Source organism: Phocoena phocoena, chromosome 9 (genome assembly GCF_963924675.1).
Source record: "Phocoena phocoena chromosome 9, mPhoPho1.1, whole genome shotgun sequence".
Lineage (NCBI taxonomy): Eukaryota > Metazoa > Chordata > Mammalia > Artiodactyla > Phocoenidae > Phocoena > Phocoena phocoena.
This window is the reverse complement of record NC_089227.1, coordinates 93,751,535-93,770,157: the sequence shown is the minus strand read 5'-3', so window position 1 is coordinate 93,770,157 and position 18,623 is coordinate 93,751,535. Positions and strand designations below refer to the sequence as shown.

Here is an 18,623-nt window from a genome sequence, read left to right as displayed (position 1 = left end):
CTCCTCTCGGCTTTCTACTGAATCCCATATCATATGAAGGGTACAATCTTTTGTAAAGGGGCACTCGGATTGTGTTAATGTCACGTTTTGGCACATGCTTTTGAATTTGGCTCCCTGGATTTGAAGATCCTTGAAACCATCCTGGATTGGGCTTCTTCAATCCTAACCACTTCCCTCCACTCATCAACTCTGGCCCTTCCCTTCTTTCCAGAACAAACCTAGAAATTCAGTCCTAGAGTTTCTTGGTAGTAATACCTCACTTACTGTCCCTTTTTCTATGCATCTGACCCAATGTACACCTATTTCCTTTGATGTTTCTCTTCCCTCCCTCTTCTCTCTGAAACTTTCCTTTCCTCTTTTTCCTCTTTGCACCCTCTTGCCATGCTTTAAGCCAGTCTAGTGGCTCCTGATGACCATTTACCCACTGCTGATCCCTTACCCAGGGCTCCTCAGCTAAACCTCAAAAATTTAACTAATGATGTGCCCTCTAATGTATTGCTTTATTTTGGGGAACTTCCCATTAAACTTCAGTAGCCACGGAACAGTGTGGTGACTTCCATGATCCAGGTATGCAACACCCATGCAAAATACATGATAAGCGATGCTTCAAACAAGTTTCTTACAGAAAGTGTCTACTTTTAAAATATTAGCAAAAATATATTGTAGAATGAATTGAAATACAGGCACTTAAAGGCCTAGGGAGTCAGATCAGCAATTCCAAAAATGAATTCCTCAGATAGCTGGGAAAACTGCCAACAAAATCATGCGCCCCATGAGGTGACTCTAGCCACCATTTATTATTGAAATTCCACTATTTATTGAAACAAAGAATCTTCTTTGCTTTGTTTTCAGTTTAGGATGTGTGAGAATAATGAGAACAGAATGTCCCGGAGGGTAAATGGTGGAAATGATAACATAAATGGACTTGGCTCCCAAATCCATCCCTACAGAAGAAGGGAGATAATGGAGCAGGGAAGCAAGTGAATACAGAATGTAGAGTATGAGGAAATATATCATCAGCTTCAGAGCACCCACAGGAGTCTCAGTCTGAGGATTCCAAAGAACAGCGGCATTTCTCTGCATCGTCTGTATACGTCTCCTCAAGGAACTGATTAACAAAGAAGCAGAAGTCACATTAATGATGAATTGGAGAAATGAGCTCAAGACCAAAGGGGTCACCAAAGACAAGATTCCCTCAGTGATGTCAAATACTGTGTCATTTCTCCCAGCCACAAATTCAGAAGGGGGTGGTGCTTTCTGTCTGAGCACGACATACAGGAGAGTGGTGGAGACAGAAATCAGCAGCAGCCAGGGCATCTTGGGGGAGAGATTTTGTTTCAGCAGGAGAAGCAGTGAGGGTTGGTAGTTAGCAATCTTCACACAGTACAAGGCATTGAGCAAGGTTACAAACCAAAGACTATTAGAGTCCAAAAACATCCAACATGACAGGAAAAAAAAATGGATATGTAGACTGACCTTTCCATATTTGCAGAGATGAAGAAAACAGCATTCAGTCCCAGTATAAGAAACCTGGTGATGTCCAAGCTGAACAGGAGTCTATCAGAAGAAGAGATTCTGTGGCTTTTGACCCAAGTATTGTAACTGACTACTACAATAAAGAGATTCACGATGAGTCCTACAAAAGTCAAAATCACTGAGACAATAACAGAAAGAGAAAAGAATGTCTGAAGTGTCTTTAGTCACTGAGGATTCAGCAGTTGCGGTGTTGATGCTGGGAGCAGGAAAAATATTGAAAGGTCCAAGTAGGCACCAGTACCAAGCCAGGAAAGATATTTCCTTTTTAAATTTTCCCCAGTGTGACAAATGAGCAATCAGTGGTCTAAGAGCCAGCTGCTTTACTGAGATGCAAATCTTCCAAGGATTGCATTACTATTTCTTCATTCATATCCTGTTTTCCCTAGAAATGCCTAATTAAAACAGCCAAGGTGAACCTGGGAGTCCACTTCTCCAAGAGAAGGAAAGCTAGAGCGAGGAATTATGGCAGGCTCCAAGGACTTCAAAAGCAAACGACTGAGTTCCAGTCCAGCATGTTTGTTTCACACTGAATGCAGCCTTTCTTAATAGCAACCCCAGAATATGGTGGGAATTCTCATGCCTCCCTCCTACCCATCCACTCCCCCAACCACAAAAGCACGGATTACCCAAATCCAACTTCTCTCTCTCTCCTCTCATCTGTTGATGTTGCAACCATTTTCTCCATCTGTCATTCTGGCCATGCCAATTTCACCCTTTCATCCCTTAGCATCTATAGCAATTTACAGTTATCTAATAGATTAAGTTCAAGAACCCCACACCTCCTGGAGAAAGCCTTTTTCAACTAGTTTCACCCTTTCATGATGATTCTTTTACTTTCATTTCTTCCCCAGGCACCTATATAGACTTGTGTCATAATAATTTGCTGTGATCTGCTTTTTCTTGGAAAAGAAATGTCAGTCATTTCATGTGTTTCCTTTATAGACCTGGTTTATGCTTAGAACACATGTGGCTACTTTCTCTCAGGCATTTAACTGCCAATCAAAGTATTCTGGTACTAGATACACAGTAATGTTTCAGTTATAGTTGTGTGGGCAAAATAGATAGTCATGTCATTGCCCGGTTTCCCTGTAGTTTCTTAGGTAGTAAAGGGTACAATATGCCTGGCAAATTACATTCTCAAAGACCATGAGTGAGTGCAAGAGTATGATACTCTTACCTACTCCAGCAGTTGGGGGAAGCCAAGGCACAATCCTGGATGCAGCCACATGTAGGTTACCAAACTAGCAGCAAGGCAATGCATACAAAGTCTTATTACCAAATCCAAATAGGAACAGATAAGAAGAAGGAGCTAAGATATGAAAATTACCAGGTCCAGAAGAGAAGAGTAAATTCCTGAGGCTCTTTAAGAAAGACGACAGGAAGGCAAGCCTGGAGGAACTCCCTGATCTAGAACCTAGCTTTCTGTACAAAACTAATGGGCACTGACAGAGGCACGCCCAGATCAAAGAAGTAACACAGAGTGAGTAAGCAAGGCAACAGTTAAAGCAAAGATTATATCAGAGCACATATCTCTACTTAACTATCTACAAAATAGATTACTACATTGAAGCAATTAAGTTAAAATATTATAACTACCACATTTAAACAGAATAAACAATATGGAGTAAGATATAAGAATTAAATGTTCCATACTTGAAAACCAGAGTTTGTGGTTACAAATCAAAAACATACAATGGATTCACAAAAACCAAAAAGAAGAGAACTCAAGCATAATACAAAGAAAAGCTTCAAAACACAAAAGGAAAAAAAGAAAAACAAAGGAACAAAGAAGAAATATAAAATCAACTGCAAAACAAGGTTTAAAATGGCAATAATTATCTATCAATAATTACTCAAATGTCAATGGACTAAATGCTCCAATCAAAAGACAGAGAACGGCAGATCTGATAATAAAACAATAGCCTACAATATGCTGCCTACAAGAGACCTACTTTAGGGCGAAGGACACAGATAGATTGAAAGTGAGGGGATGGAAGAAGATAGTTCATGCAATGGAAATGACAATAAAAGGGGGTTGCAATACTCCTATCAGACAAAATAGACTTTAAAACCAAGGCCATGAAGAAAGAGAAAGAAAGACACTCTATAATGATAAAAAGATCAACAAAAGAGGAGGATATTACATTCGTTAATATATATGCACCCAATATAGGAACAGCTAAACACGTAAGACGAATGCTAACAGACATAAAGGGAGAAACTGATAGGAATACAATAACAGTAGGAGACTTTAACACCCTGCTCACATCAATGGACAGATCTTCTAGACAGAAAATCAATAAGGCAACAGAGATACTAAATGACACAATAGAACAGTTAGACTAAATTGATATTTTCAGGACATTACATTCAAAAGAAACAGAATACACATTCGTTTCAAGTGCACATGGAACATTCTCTAGGACAGACTACACACTAGGACACAAAACAAGCCTCAACAAATTTAAGAGGATAGAAAGTATTTCAAACATCTTTTCTGACCACACGGCATGAAACTAGAAATCAACCACAGAGAGAAAAATGAGAAAAAAACGATTACATGGAGACTAAACAACATGCTACTAAAAAACCAATGGAGGACTTCCCTGGTGGTCCAGTGGCTAAGGCTCTGCGCTCCCCAGTGCAAGGGGCCCAGGTTCAATCCCTGGTCAGGGAACTAGATCGCGCATGCCTCAACTACAGATCTCACATGCCGCAACTAAGACCCACACAGCCAAATAACAAATTTTTTTTTTTAAAAAAAGAGTCAATGGTGAAATCAAATAGGAAATTAAAAAATACCTGAGACAGGATTAAAGACCTAAATGTAAGGCCAGAGAGTATAAAACTCTTAGAGGAAAACATAGGTAGAACACTCTATGACATAAATCACAGCAAGATCCTTTTTGCCCCACCTCCTAGAGAAATGAAAATAAAACCAAAAATAAACAAATGGGACCTAATGAAACTTAAAAGCTTTTGCACAGCAAAGGGAACCATAAACAAGACCAAAAGACAACCCTCAGAATGGGAGAAAATATTTGCAAATAAGCAACTGACAAAGGATTAATCTCCAAAATTTACAAGCAGTTCATGCAGCTCAATATCAAAAAAACAAACAACACAATCCAAAAATGGGCAGAAGACCTAAATAGACATTTCTCCAAAGAAGATATACAGATTGTCAACAAACATATGAAAGAATGCTCAACATCATTAATCATTAGAGAAATGTAAATCAAAACAATGAGATATCATCTCACACCGGTCAGAATGGCCATCATCAAAAAAATCTAGAAACAATAAATGCTGGAGAGGGTGTGGAGAAAAGGGAACACTCTTGCACTGCTGGTGGGAACGTGAATTGGTACAGACACTATGGAGAACAGTATGGAGGTTCCTTAAAAAACTACAAATAGAACTACCATATGACCTAGCAATCCCACTACTGGGCATATACCCTGAGAAAACCATAATTCAAAAAGAGTCATGTACCAAAATGTTCATTGCAGCTCTATTTACAATAGCCAGGAGATGGAAGCAACCTAAGTGTCCATCATCAGATGAATGGATAAAGAAGATGTGGCACATATATACAAGGGAATATTACTCAGCTATAAAAAGAAATGAAATTGAGTTATTTGTAGTGAGGTGGATGGACCTAGAGTCTGTCATACAGAGTGAAGTAAGTCATGAAGAACATAGGGGTAAGATGGGAAAAAAGACACAGACCTACTAGAGAATGGACTTGAGGATATGGGGAGGGGGAAGGGTAAGCTGTGACAAAGTGAGAGAGTGGCATGGACATATATACACTACCAAACATAAAACAGCTAGCTAGTGGGAAGCAGCCCCATAGCACAGGGAGATCAGCTCGGTGCTTTGTGACCACCTAGAGGGGTGGGATAGGGAGGGTGGTAGGGAGGGAGATGCAAGAGGGAAGAGATATGGGAACATATGTATATGTATAACTGATTCACTTTGTTATAAAGCAGAAACTAATAAACCATTGTAAAGCAATTATACTCCAATAAAGATGTAAAAAAAAAAACTAAAAATAGAACTACCATACGACGCAGCAATCCCACTACTGGGCATATACCCTGAGAAAACCATAATTCAAAAAGAGTCATGTACCACAATGTTCATTGCAGCTCTACTTACAATAGCCAGGAGATGGAAGCAACCTAAGTGTCCATCATCAGATGAATGGATAAAGAAGATGTGGCACATGTATACAATGGAATATTACTCAGCCATAAAAAGAAACGAAATTGAGTTATTTGTAGTGAGGTGGATGGACCTAGAGTCTGTCATACAGAGTGAAGTAAGTCAGAAAGAGAAAAACAAATACCGTATGCTAACACATATATATGGAATCTAAAACAAAGGTCATGAAGAACCTAGGGGCAAGACGGGAATAAAGATGCAGACCAACTAGAGAATGGACTTGAGGATACGGGGAGGGGGAAGGGTAAGCTGCGACAAAGTGAGAGAGTGGCATGGACATATATACACTACCCAACATAAAATAGATAGTGGGAAGCAGCCGCATAGCACAGGGAGATCAGCTCGGTGCTTTGTGACCACCTAGAGGGGTGGGATAGGGAGGGTGGGAGGGAGGGACATGCAGAGGGAAGAGATATGGGGACATATGTATATGTATAACTGATTCACTTTGTTATAAAGCAGAAACTAACACACCATTGTAAAGCAATTATACTCTAATAAAGATGTTAAAAAAAATACCTGAGACAAATAACAATGAAAATACAACCATATAAAATCTATGGGATGCAGCAACAGCAGTCCTAAGAGGGAAGTTCACAGCAATACAGGCCTTTCTCAAAAAACAAGAAAAAAATCTCAAATAACCTAAACTACCACCTAAAAGAATTAGAAAAAGAAGAACAAACAAAACCTAAAGTCAGCAGAAGGAATAATAATAAAGATCAGAGAGGAAATAAATAAAATACAGATTTTAAAAAATAGGAAAAGAAACAATTAAACCAAGAGCTTATTTTTTGAAAGGATAAGCAAAATTGACAAAGCTCTGGCCAGGCTTTCCAAGAAGAAAAGACAGAGGACTCAAATAAACAAAATAAGAAATGAAAGAGGAAGAATAACTGACACTGCAGAAATACAAAAAAACCGTAAGAGAATACTATGAACAATTAATTATATGCCAACAAATTGGACAACCTAGAAGAAATGGACAAGCTTCTAGAAACACAGAGCCCACCAAAACTGAATTAAGAAGAAACAGATAATTTGAACAGACCGATCACTAGAAGTGAAATAGGAATCTGTAATAAAAAAAAAATACATCTCCCAGCAAACAAAAGTCCAAGACCAGATGGCTTCACTGGGGAATTCTAAAATACAGACAAAGAAGAACTTATGCCAATCCTTCTCAAACTCTTCCAAAAGACTGAAGAGGAGGGAACACTCCCAAAGTCATTCTATGAAGCCACCATCACCCTGATACCAAAACCAGACAAAGACACTGCCAAAAAAGAAAATTACACGTTAATATCTTTGATGAATATAGATGAAAAAGTTCTCAACAAAATATTAGCAAACTGAATCCAACAACACATAAAAACATGATGAAGTCAGATTCATCCCAGGGTCACAAGGATGGTTCAACATACACAAATCAATTATTGTGATATACCACATCAACAAAAGAAAAGACAAAAACCACATGACCATCTCAATAGACACAGAAAAAGCATTTGATAAAATTCAACATCCATTCATGATAAAAACTCTTACCAAAGTGGGTATAGAGGGAACTTATCTCTACATAATAAAAGCTATTTATAGCAAATACATAACCAACATAATATTCAAAGGTGAAAAGCTGAAAGCCTTCCCACTAAAATCTGGAAAAGAAAAGGATGCCTAGTCTCACCACTTCTATTCAACATAGTACTGGAAGTCCTAGCCACAGTAATCAGACAAGAAAAAGAAATAAAAGGTACCCAAATTGGAAGGGAAGAGGTAAAATTATCATTATATGTAGATGACATGATACTATATATAGAAAACCCTAAGGACTCCACACAAAAACTATTAGAATTGATAAACAAATTCAGCAAGAGAGCAGGATACAAGATTAATATACAGAAATTGGTTGCATTTCTTTACACCAATAATGAAATATCAGAAAGGGAAAGTAAAAAAAAAAATCCCTTTTAAAATCACATCAAAAAAATACTTAGGAATAAACCTGACCAAGGAGATGAAAGACATACGCTGAGAACTATAAAACACTGATAAAGGAAACTGAAGGTGATTCAAAGAAATGGAAAGATATCCCAGGCTCTTGGATTGGAGGAATTAATATTGCTTAAGTGGCCATACTACCCAAAGCAATCTACAGATTTAATGCAATCACTATCAAATTACCCAAGACATTTTTCATAGAACTAGAACAAATAATACTCAAATTTATATGGAAACACAAAAAGACCCAGAATTGCCAAAGCAATCCTGAGAAAGAAGAACTAAGCTGGAGGCATAACCCTCCCAAACTTTAGACAATATTACAAAGCTATGGTAATCAAAACATCATGGTACTGGCACAAAAACAGACATATGGATCAATGGAACAGAACAGAGAGTCCAGAAATAAACCCACACACCTATGGTCAATAAGCTTCGACAAAGAAGGCAAGAATATATACAATGGAGAAAAGACAGTCTCTTCAGCAAGCAGTGTTGGGAAAGCTGGACAGCTGCATGTAAATCAATGAAACACTCCCTCACACCATATACACACACACACACACACACACACACACACAAACTCAAAAGGGCTTAAAGACTTAAAAATAAGACATGATGTCATAAAACTCCTAGAAGAGAACATAGGCAAAACATTATCTGACATAAATTATAGCAATGTTTTCTTAGGTCAGTCTCCCAAATCAATAGAAAAAAAGCAAAAATAAACAAAGGGAACTTTTCAAACATATAAGCTTTCGCACAACAAAGGGAAACATAAACAAAATGAAAAGACCCTACAGACTGGGAGAAAATATTTGCAAACGATGCGACTGACAAAGGCTTAATTTCCAAAATATACAAACAGCTCATACAGCTTAATATCAAAAAAACAAACAACCCAATAAAAAAAATGGGCAGAAGATCTAAATAGACATTTCTCCAAAGAAGACATACAGATGGCTAATAGGCACATGAAAAAATGCTCAAAATCGCCAATTATCAGAGGACTGCAAATCAAAACTACAATGAGGTATCACCTCACACCTGTCAGAAGAGACATCATCAAAAAGTCTACAAATAACAAATGCTAGATAGGGTGTGGAGAAAAGGGACCCCTTGTACACCATTCGTGGGAATGTAAGTTGTGCTGCCACTATGAAAAAAGTCTGGAGGTTCCTTAAACAACTAAAAATAGAGCTACCAGATGATCCAGCAATCTCACTCCTGGGCATATATCTGGAGAAAACTCTAATTCAAAAAGATACATGTACCCCAATGTTCATAGCAGCACTATTTACAATAGCCAAGACATGGAAGCAACCTAAACATCCATCAACAGATAAATGGATAAAGAAGACATGGTGTATACATATACAATGGAATAATACTCAGCCATAAAAAAAAGAATGAAATAATGCCCTTTGCAGCAACATGGAGGAAACTAGAGATTATCATACTAAGTGAAATAAGTCAGACAGAGAAAGATAAATATCATATGATATCACTTACATGTGAAATCTAAAAACCGATACAAATGAACTTACAAAACAGAAACAGACTCACAGACATAGGAAACAAACTTATGGTTACCAAAGGGGAAAGGTAGGGGAGGGATAAATTAGGAGTTTGGGATTATCAGATATACACTACTATGTATAAAATAGATAAACAACAAGGACCTACTATATAGCACAGGGAACTATATTCAATATCTTGCAATAAACTATAATGGAAAAAAACCTGAAAAAGAATATATATACACCCACATATGTACGCTGATATATGGATATATATATGTATGTATCTGAATCCCTTTGCTATACACCAGTAACTAACACAACATTGTAAATCAACTATACCTCAATTAAAAGAAAAAGTGTTAAATGTTCCAAAAAAGAGGGGGAAACCCAGTGTTGGGCAGTAACAGACCCAATTCAGAGGTTGATATACCAAGCTGTTGGGTTCTCGGTAGCAGGAGGTACTATAATTAAGATGTGATCATGTTGGCTAGCGAGAACAACAAGTAAGCTGGCTCCATCTGAAGTTACTTCTAAAAGGGTCACTATGGAAAAAGTGTTAACAAAATCCTTTCTCCCCCTGCATGAGAATTTGACCTTCAGTTAAATATAAATATCTTACGGAGACCTCCGGCTTCCTTGAGTGTGATGGATGACTCAGGTGTGTATCCCTTGGCTCAAGCCTGAGAGCTATGTCTATGAAATTATTACAAGAGAAATTGGATCCTTTGGGACACGAGGCATTTATTTTAGGGAAACTTCCACCCTTACCCAAATGCGGATCTCTTCTCCTTGCACCTGAACTGTATAACTGGCAGCAAGGACTCTGCAAAAGAAGGTCTGACACTTGCCTGCTACTGAACTGGATCCTTGAACTATACCCATCTGAGTACACTGCTGCCAGAGTGGCCTAAGACAGTCTTGTAAGTCTGACTACTTACTGGAAACCAAGAAGACCCACTTGTGGGTGTGCTGCAGCTGGGAGTCCAAACTCCACTACCTGGCAGATCTGTAGGGAAAGTTTTAGGGCAAACAGTCAAAGCAAAAGGGTGACTTAGTTTATTTGATGAAGGCTTTAAATAATGAGATCAGTCACGGATCAATAGGAATGACAAACTTTGAATTGTTTTCAAAAGAGTACCACTATTGCTTAGGAGGAAGAAAGAAGAAAACTTTATTTCTTGGACTTTTTTGAGTGCTTATTATGTTCCCAGCAGTGTACCAGGCATCACAAATCTCAGCTAATCTTCAAAACATTTCTAGGAGGGAGATCTGGTTATTTCTACATACAGGTGAGGAAAACTAAGATCAAAGAGAGTAAGTGACTGCCAAGCGTCACAGAAAATCAGTGGTTAAGTTGGAACGTCTTTCTGAGACTGAGCTCTTTCCAGTACACTAGGCCGCCCCTCATTGGTTCATTCATTCAATAAATTGTTATTATCAGCCAGTCCCTTATATGTTAGGTGCTGGGGAAACAAAGAAGAATCACCCACAGCCCAACCTGCCTTTAAAGAACACACAGAATAGTGGGAGAGACAAATAGACTATTAGATTAGTGTATTAGGTGCTATAATAAGGAAAAACAAAGGGTACAGTGGGAGGGAGAAGGGTATTAGAACAGGGGGAGAACTCTACCTGAAGACTCAGAGGTGACAAAGAGTGTGGTAAATTCAGAAAACAGAAGAATGGGGGGATGCAAGGAGAGGAAGAAGTGGTGACAGATAAAACTGGAAAGATAAATAAGAGACAGATCATGAAGTATCTATGCCATAGGTACAGATTTTGGACATAAATAATCATTACAGAAATCTGATCTAACATTTTAGGAAAACACACAGAATAAGTCCTTAACTTTATCTGAGAAAGCCAGAGAAAGTTTCCTGGAGGAGACAGGTCTTGAAGGATAAGAGGATTTAACAAAGCTGGTAAGTGAGAAAGGGAAGTCTAGGCAAAGAAAGCAGCTTATGCAAGAGTGTAGCAGCTAGAAGAGTATGGACATTTGGGAACTAAAGTAGTTCAAGGTTCTTTTGAAAAAGTAAGGAATTGGAAGATGAAACCAGATAGGAAAATAGGGGCCAAGTGATGAATGGCTTCTCATTCCAAGCTAAGGCATTTGGACTTAAACCAAAGCAATGGAGACTCACTGCAGGATTTTAAGAGAGGAGCGCCATGATTGTATGTTCACTGTATGAAGCCCACATCCCAGTAATGTGGAAATGCTTTGCTGGAAGGGGATGGAAATGGAGACAGGAAACTAGTTAAAATCCTGCTGCAGTCATTCTGATGGGTTGAAAAGAGCAGAAAAAGAGACTGGGGGGCATCTGAGAGAAAAATTTTTAGAGTACAACCAAAGGGATCTAGTGACCAAATGAATATTAAAGCTGAAGAAGAAGGAAGAATCTGGGATGATTTCCAAAATTCTAGTGCACTTGAGAAAACACAACACTTAACATATCTTTTAAAAAGACAAGAAGCATAGGATTAGACATTCAAGAGATTTTAGGTGGTAGGGAGCAAAGGAAGGTGAATAGAGTATTCAGACAGCAATGTAGGTCTGACACCTATAAAAAGGGAGGGAGAAGGAAGAAGAATTGGATACGAAGAGCCCTAGACTGCAACACAGTTCCAAAAAAGGTTCACCCAAGCTGACGGAGAGTCCTTGGGCCAAAATTGCCTGTTGGAAGAGTCTCATGTCTCAGTAGAACAGACCTACCTTAGTACTCCACAGTCTCCATCACTGGCTGACAGCAACCTGCAGGAAGTGTGGATCTCAGCAGCTAGAGCCCTCAGTCAGCCTTGCTCCCCACAGCAGGAGAAGTGAGCAGTACATTTTCATGGCTGCCAGAAAAGGGATCTAGAGACAAAGATCACCTGTGCCAGAACCCTCTGGTGATAAGAGGATTGCTTTATCATATCTGAAGCATCTGTTTCAATGATGTAGATATGGAATACTCATTTCTGTGTCTTTATTACCCACTAGATGCAAAGCTGTTGAGAATAAGAACTGATCTGTATGGTGTTTGGTGCAGAGAGAGTGTTAAATAAATGTCTGTGGTATGAGTGAACGAACTAGAATCAGGATAATCCAGAATCAAAATGGAGTAAGGAATTTATTTATTCCCGAAATATCACAGCAGCGTCTGACAGGTAGCCAGAACCCATCCCTTTCTCAAAGAGATCTGCCAGCTGAGCAGTAAGGGTGCAAACCTGAGCAACCAAGAAAGCTTCAGCAATCATCCCTCTCTGTGGCTGTGAGTGCCCTATTTGGCAACAGACAGATACCCAGGCTAGACGGAACATGTCAAGAAAGTCTACTCATGAACATCTGATAATATATTTTTCAGGGTTAACCTGGAAATATCACTCTGGTCACTGGGCGAGCTCCACCTAGTTACACGGACGATTTAATTATAGTGTGGGCAACAAAATTCACTCACTCTGCAAACTAAGATATGTCGAGAAAAAATAAGGTTCCTAATTTTGTCTAAAAGTATTAGAGTTTTTCTCCTGAGTCTCCACCTATGGTTGAGGGAAGAGTTTAATCCAATGGGATAATGCAAAGAATAGCTTCAGAAAAATGTTCATCTTCTACAGATTTAAAAATAAAAACCTCTGAGACATCCTCCCCATGCCACGCTTCTCTCCTGCAGCATTCAAGGCTGAGTCTGTGCCTGTACTTTGCTCCTACTGACTGCAAACAGGGAGCTTGCAGCCAGTCCTCAAAGAGGAGGAAAACCAGGACTCTCACCTACCCTACTTGCAATCCCTTTTCTTTCTCCCTCTTCTCCTTTCCACCATCCCCTGGGGGCTGAAAACAGTAGGCTTTCCCTTATATCATGTCCCCTTATACCACCAGCAACAATAAACTTCATGGATTCAGTGTCATAAGAGTAGGACTCCAAGAGGTACATACTTCCAGCTCAACCCTTGATAGGTTACTAATAGCTAATATTTGTTATGCATTTACTATGCTTTAGTTGCTAAAACACTTTCTATACATTTAATCCTCACACCAATCCCATGAAGGATGCCTATTTTATAGCAAAGGAAACTGTGAAGTCCAAGGAGGTTTAGTAACTTGCCAGAGATCATGCATCTAACAAGTGGTGGGGTCAGGATTTGAACCCAAATGTGTGATTCCAGAACTAACATTCTTAGCCACTACATTATACATTTTTCTAGTCCAGCAAAATGTAGAAATACCAGAAAATAATATACAAGCAGCAGCAGCACTTGTTGGAGGTTTATAAGGTCACTTCTGCTTTCTTAAAACAGAACTTCTCACAGATTATGAACAAATAACATTGACTTTCCTTTCCACTTATCCCAAATCAAGAAAATCACAAACACAACTTGCAGATCCTCTACATAGCCCTGTTCATCAACAGCTGGGGAATATCAGGGATATTGTATTGGTATAAGGTAAAGAGCATTGGTAGGCTCTGAAACTGTTTAAGAAATGTTGGAATGTAATTTTGGGGCGAGTTTGGTTTTGTTTGTTTGTTTTCCATTCATAATCCTCCTGGGACCAAACTATGGTTCAATCTCATTAACTGTGAGGAGCTATGAACTTGGCCTAAGAGGTCAGAGAGTATCAAAAACGAGTAGCTCCATGAGACATGGAACATAGGGGGCCCTGGTGGAAACTTGGAAGGTTTCAGGAGGTACTGTCATAAGTTGCTGTTGATTCCTGTGCTAAAGCCCCATGCAATACACCGAAGAACAGATGCACTTGGCACAGACACGTGGCTTAGGAACAAGCTCCAGCATGTAACTGGACTCCAAATGTGGGAACAATTCTCATTTCTATACTTTGACCCTGGTCACAGTGTGGGAACCAAGCCATGCTCTGGTCCTTTGTGCATGAAACAACTAGATTTAAGAGTCTTAAGAGATTTAGCAACTAAAGTTAATTTATTGAAAGCAAAACAAAACAAACAAAATGGTCGCTTCCAGGGTTTCTCAAAAATGGGAGTGAGGCATTAGGTAGTTCTTCCCCATGGCCTGGGACTTGGTGAGGAGCTGGCAAATTAAGTATTTTCCCTGATAGATTCAGAAGACCATATCCTCTCCAAAATAGCTAAACTTCCCTTCAGTGTGCCTCCAACAACAAGACTCCTTTCCTCGGCAACCCACCCACTACTCAGACCCATATCCCCACTCCCACCCCAGACTTTGATTAAGGGAAGTCCACGTATTGATGAAGTTGCATAACAAAGTCTGAGCTTTTCCATGTGTCACCTCCAAATTTCTCTGAAAGCGGAAACAGGAGAGGGGTTGGGAATGCCACACGTATGAATCTGATTTCATTTACTCCCAGGGAAGGAAACTCTGCACTCAGCCAATTGGACTACCACAACAGGCTCCCTATCAGGAAATTCTACATTTTCCATCCATATTCCAGGCTCCAGTGGAATGAACAGCAGTGGTAACTTGAGCAAGTTTACTGCAGCACATGTGAATCTGTTAGATCAGGGTAGGATTTCATGGAGCCTCAGGAGAAATTTCTCAGTCAGAGGAGGAGTCCTTCAGAAGTTAGCCAAAGGCACCAGGAAACAAACAACAGCCAAGCCAAAATCTCTAGTAAAATGTTATGTTCAATTAAAAGAGAAGAAAATCCCCACACCTAAAGCAGAAGGCAGAATCAGGAACTCAGGTAAGGGCTAAAGAATCAGAAAGTCAGGGCTAAGTAGAGAAGCTGTCAAAGTGACAGGAAGTAGGAACGAGTGTTCAGAGTGGGTGAGGATGAATCCCAGAGCAGGCTTTAGGGTGAACAAAGCAGACACCAACTGAGACAGCATGGTTATTCCACCGTTAAACTTCCCTGTGCTGAAAAGAAGCAGATATTTTTATTAATTACAGAAGTACTCGTTTCAGAATCCTTCTTTTTTAGTGAATTATGAATGAATATTAAATCATTCTTATAAGTTTCAACAGATACCTTTTTGAAAGAGAATTTTAAGTTATGTCAGGATTAGGAATTCTCCTAGCAGCCCCGAGAGGTATGTATCAATTTGAAAGCAAACAATACAGACCAAAAGACATTTTGAAAATGTCTATAATTTTGAAAATGAATATATGAATCAGAACAACCAGAGAATTCATTTTTGGTTACATATGACAAAATGCCAAGTAATGTGGTGATCTTTCATGCTATGTCAGAATGTAACCCCTTCATAAAATAACAACAACAATAATAATAGCAGTATTTATTGATTATTTACTCCATGTGGGACTCTAAGCAGTTTTCATGTGTTAACTCACTCATTGCTTCCAACAACCTATCGAAAAAATACTATTACTATTCCCATTTTACAAATGAGGAAACTGAAATAGAGAGAGGTTAAGAAACTTCCCCAAGGTCACCCAGTTTGTAAGGGCAGGGTCAGGATTTGAACACAGGCCGTCTGGTACACATTCTTAGCCCCAAAACTTTATACCTGAGAGCACCATTAGTGATAGAAATCCAGATTCAGAATTGCCATGTGTCCTAAATATGTTTACAAGTTTGAGATCTCAAGCAACAATATTCTCATTGACTTGTCAGCACTGTTCAGTGACAGGAAGGAAATCAATACCTACATAATTTTATTAAAATAAAAGTGACTATACTTACAAAAACTGCTTATTTTTTTTTTATAAAACTCTGAAATTTTAAAAGCAGATATGCATCTTGGTTAATTAAACAAACTAAAAAACTGTTGGGATTTTTGCCCAGTCTAAAAAATTAAAAATGACTTGAAAATCGACTTTAGCAAAATGATAAAGGAATGCAAAGGACGACTGAAATTGAAGTAAAATGACTTCACCACCAGACTGGATTAGAACCTAGTATCCAAGGGTCTTGATTTTCATTCCACTGCTTGTCATTACACAGTGGATTTGTGGAAACCGGCCTCTTGTGGGAATTGCTGTTACCACACAATTCACGGTCTGTTACACTAACAGCTTCACCTACTGCATGCTGACACAATACACTGAGCTGAAACGATGGCACACATTGTCTCATGAATCTCTAAAACCCTGTGAGGTCACTATCACAGTCCGCATTTTTAAAAGGGGGAAGAGAGGTAATTAAAGTAACTCACCTAAGGCCAAAAAGTCTTGGAAAATGGACAGAACCAGAATTCAAATCCAAGTCTGTGGGACTGCAATGCTTTTACTCTTTCCCCTGTAGATCACTACATTGCTATCAGTATAAACTTTAAGTTAAAGTTAATAATCAGATCATTATGTTAAGCTGATAGTTATTAAAATACAACTCCATGTCTATATAGTGAGTGTTTTACCACACTGACACTTTCCAAAGACTATTTCACCCTCTCCAAAACAACCATACAAGGAGAGGCCATGAGAAGTGTCCCCGAGTGGGACAGAATGAAGCAGCAGTGTCTCTCCTACTGATGTGACAGAAGTGGTGCCAAGGGAGGGTAAGGAAGAGCCCTGTAATCCTGAGCCAGGTCTAAGGACTCCTAGGCTCCCTCCTGTGCCCGCAGATGCTCTATGGAAAAACGGGTTCCTTGGATCCAGGCTTCAGATGACCATGCTCACACCAAAGCATCTCCATGAACATCTGCTTCAGCTTATTATTTCCCAGAATGAGAATATATGAGCGGCCAGCAGGATATAACATTGTAATTATTTCTCCAGTCATCATAATCACCTCAGTTGCTGGTAGAAATAACTGCATGTCAAAATTGAAAAGAAAAGAAAGTAAAGTAGGAAGAGAAAGAAGAAGGAAAGGATGATTTTGATGGCCCTCTTGTGGGCCTCAGTACTTGGATATCTGGAGCCGGTAAAGTTTTGCTGCATCTGCCGCATATGCCTCCCCAGGGAGAGGATGAGCAGAAAGTAGGAAGCTAGAGATACAATTAAGGGAGGGAAGTCCCACCGAGTCCCAAGAACATGGATCAGCTTATATTCATTTCTTTTCTTTCTAAAGGGTTCAGTCACATTCCCTGTTCCATCAATTCCACTGAGAACAGAATAGATCTTAAATTCATGGATCAGAGAGACGGCACTGCTACATGATGAGAGCAGGGTACTCAACAGCATCCATACAACCAACCTGGAAACTCTCCACTTGAGCCAGAGGAACGTAGGATGGGAGAAACTGGAGACTTTCAGGCAGTAGAAGACACTGAGACAGGTGGCAAGCCAAATGCTCAGATGGTTTGTAAATGTGCAGAAAATATCACTAATCTGCATGATTGCAAATTATTCATCGTAGAGTTTGGCAGAGAACACCATCAATCAAGAGAATCCACAGCAGAGGGCTTCCCTGGTGGCGCAGTGGTTGAGAGTCCGCCTGCCAATGCAGGGGACACGGGTTCGTGCCGCAGTCCTGGAAGATCCCACATGCTGCGGAGCAGCTAGGCCTGTGAGCCATGGCCACTGAGCCTGCGCATCCGGAGCCTGTGCTCCGCAACGGGAGAGGCCGCAACAGTGAGAGGCCCGCGTAACACACAAAAAAAAGAGAATCCACAGAACAATCCTGGAGAGACCCCGGTTAGTGATGATGAAGTCAGACAAAGAGGTTCTCTTGTTCTTGAACCAGCTGCTACCATTGACCAACCCATGAAACTATTCCCCGGCATTCCCAGAATGAACTGAGTGGCAGTCAGAACCAGAAACCCGCACTCAGTGAGTCCCAGCATGTCAGCTATTAGGCAGACCTGATCTTTGTTCTTTCTGTGGATGAACACTCTCTTGCTAACTTGAAATCTCTGTTAATCACCTCTACCTGCTGCTTCTCTGTACCTGTCTCTTGTCTCTGCCCAATTTAGTCTGTTGTGGAGCACAATTTAGCAAACCCTCTCTGCTCTTTCAGGTTAGTCTGTCCTCTTCAGAGATGACATGGATTGTCACATTCCATCTATGATCTAAACTCAGAAGCTCTTTGCCAAAATGCAAATAGAGTAGTGTCCAGTGTCACACAGAGAAATAAGAGATCTGAGTCACAAAGAAGATGCAGGATTTGGACTCAGTTTCAAAGGCAGAAGGGTTCTGAGCCACCCAGAATGGAAAGGTGTGTCACCAGAAGGGTCGCACAGAATCACTCAGAAGAGTGAGAAGTCTTACTCTTCAGGAGGGAGGACTCAGGGACATATACAAAAGGGCGAAATATCAGAATTCCACTATAAGGCACTATTACAGTCACCCTGGAGGGAGGTTTACCTTCATAAAATAGAAAAGGTTCAGTGTCAATGGTCCTGGATTAGAATTAAAAAGTGTGCCTCTTAGAGTATGCCTTACATGAAGGGGCTACAAGCTCTTCCCTAGTGAGCCATAGCATCAGAAATTCTTAACTACCTGAATATTTAATGATAACAATAA

The 18,623-nt window shown here is 39.7% G+C and overlaps 2 protein-coding genes across 2 annotated transcripts; both read right to left on the bottom strand.

Moving 5' to 3' along the window:
• Nucleotides 1-783: 783 nt before the first annotated feature.
• On the bottom strand, nt 784-1,685 carry TAS2R4 (taste 2 receptor member 4). The gene has a single exon (XM_065883594.1). The coding sequence runs from the start codon at nt 1,435-1,437 to the stop codon at nt 784-786; it is 654 nt and encodes a 217-aa protein (XP_065739666.1). The 5' UTR covers nt 1,438-1,685.
• Nucleotides 1,686-16,788: 15,103 nt separating this feature from the next.
• TAS2R3 (taste 2 receptor member 3) lies at nt 16,789-17,944 on the bottom strand. Its single transcript, XM_065883593.1, is given in 4 exon segments — nt 16,789-16,970; nt 16,973-17,568; nt 17,773-17,863; nt 17,866-17,944. Coding segments are annotated over 4 exon segments (948 nt in total).
• Nucleotides 17,945-18,623: the final 679 nt, after the last annotated feature.

Excerpts from the sequence above, each read along its gene's own strand:
- TAS2R4 (XM_065883594.1), bottom strand. The coding sequence starts at position 1,437 with ATGTTTTTGGACTCTAATAGTCTTTGGTTTGTAACCTTGCTCAATGCC.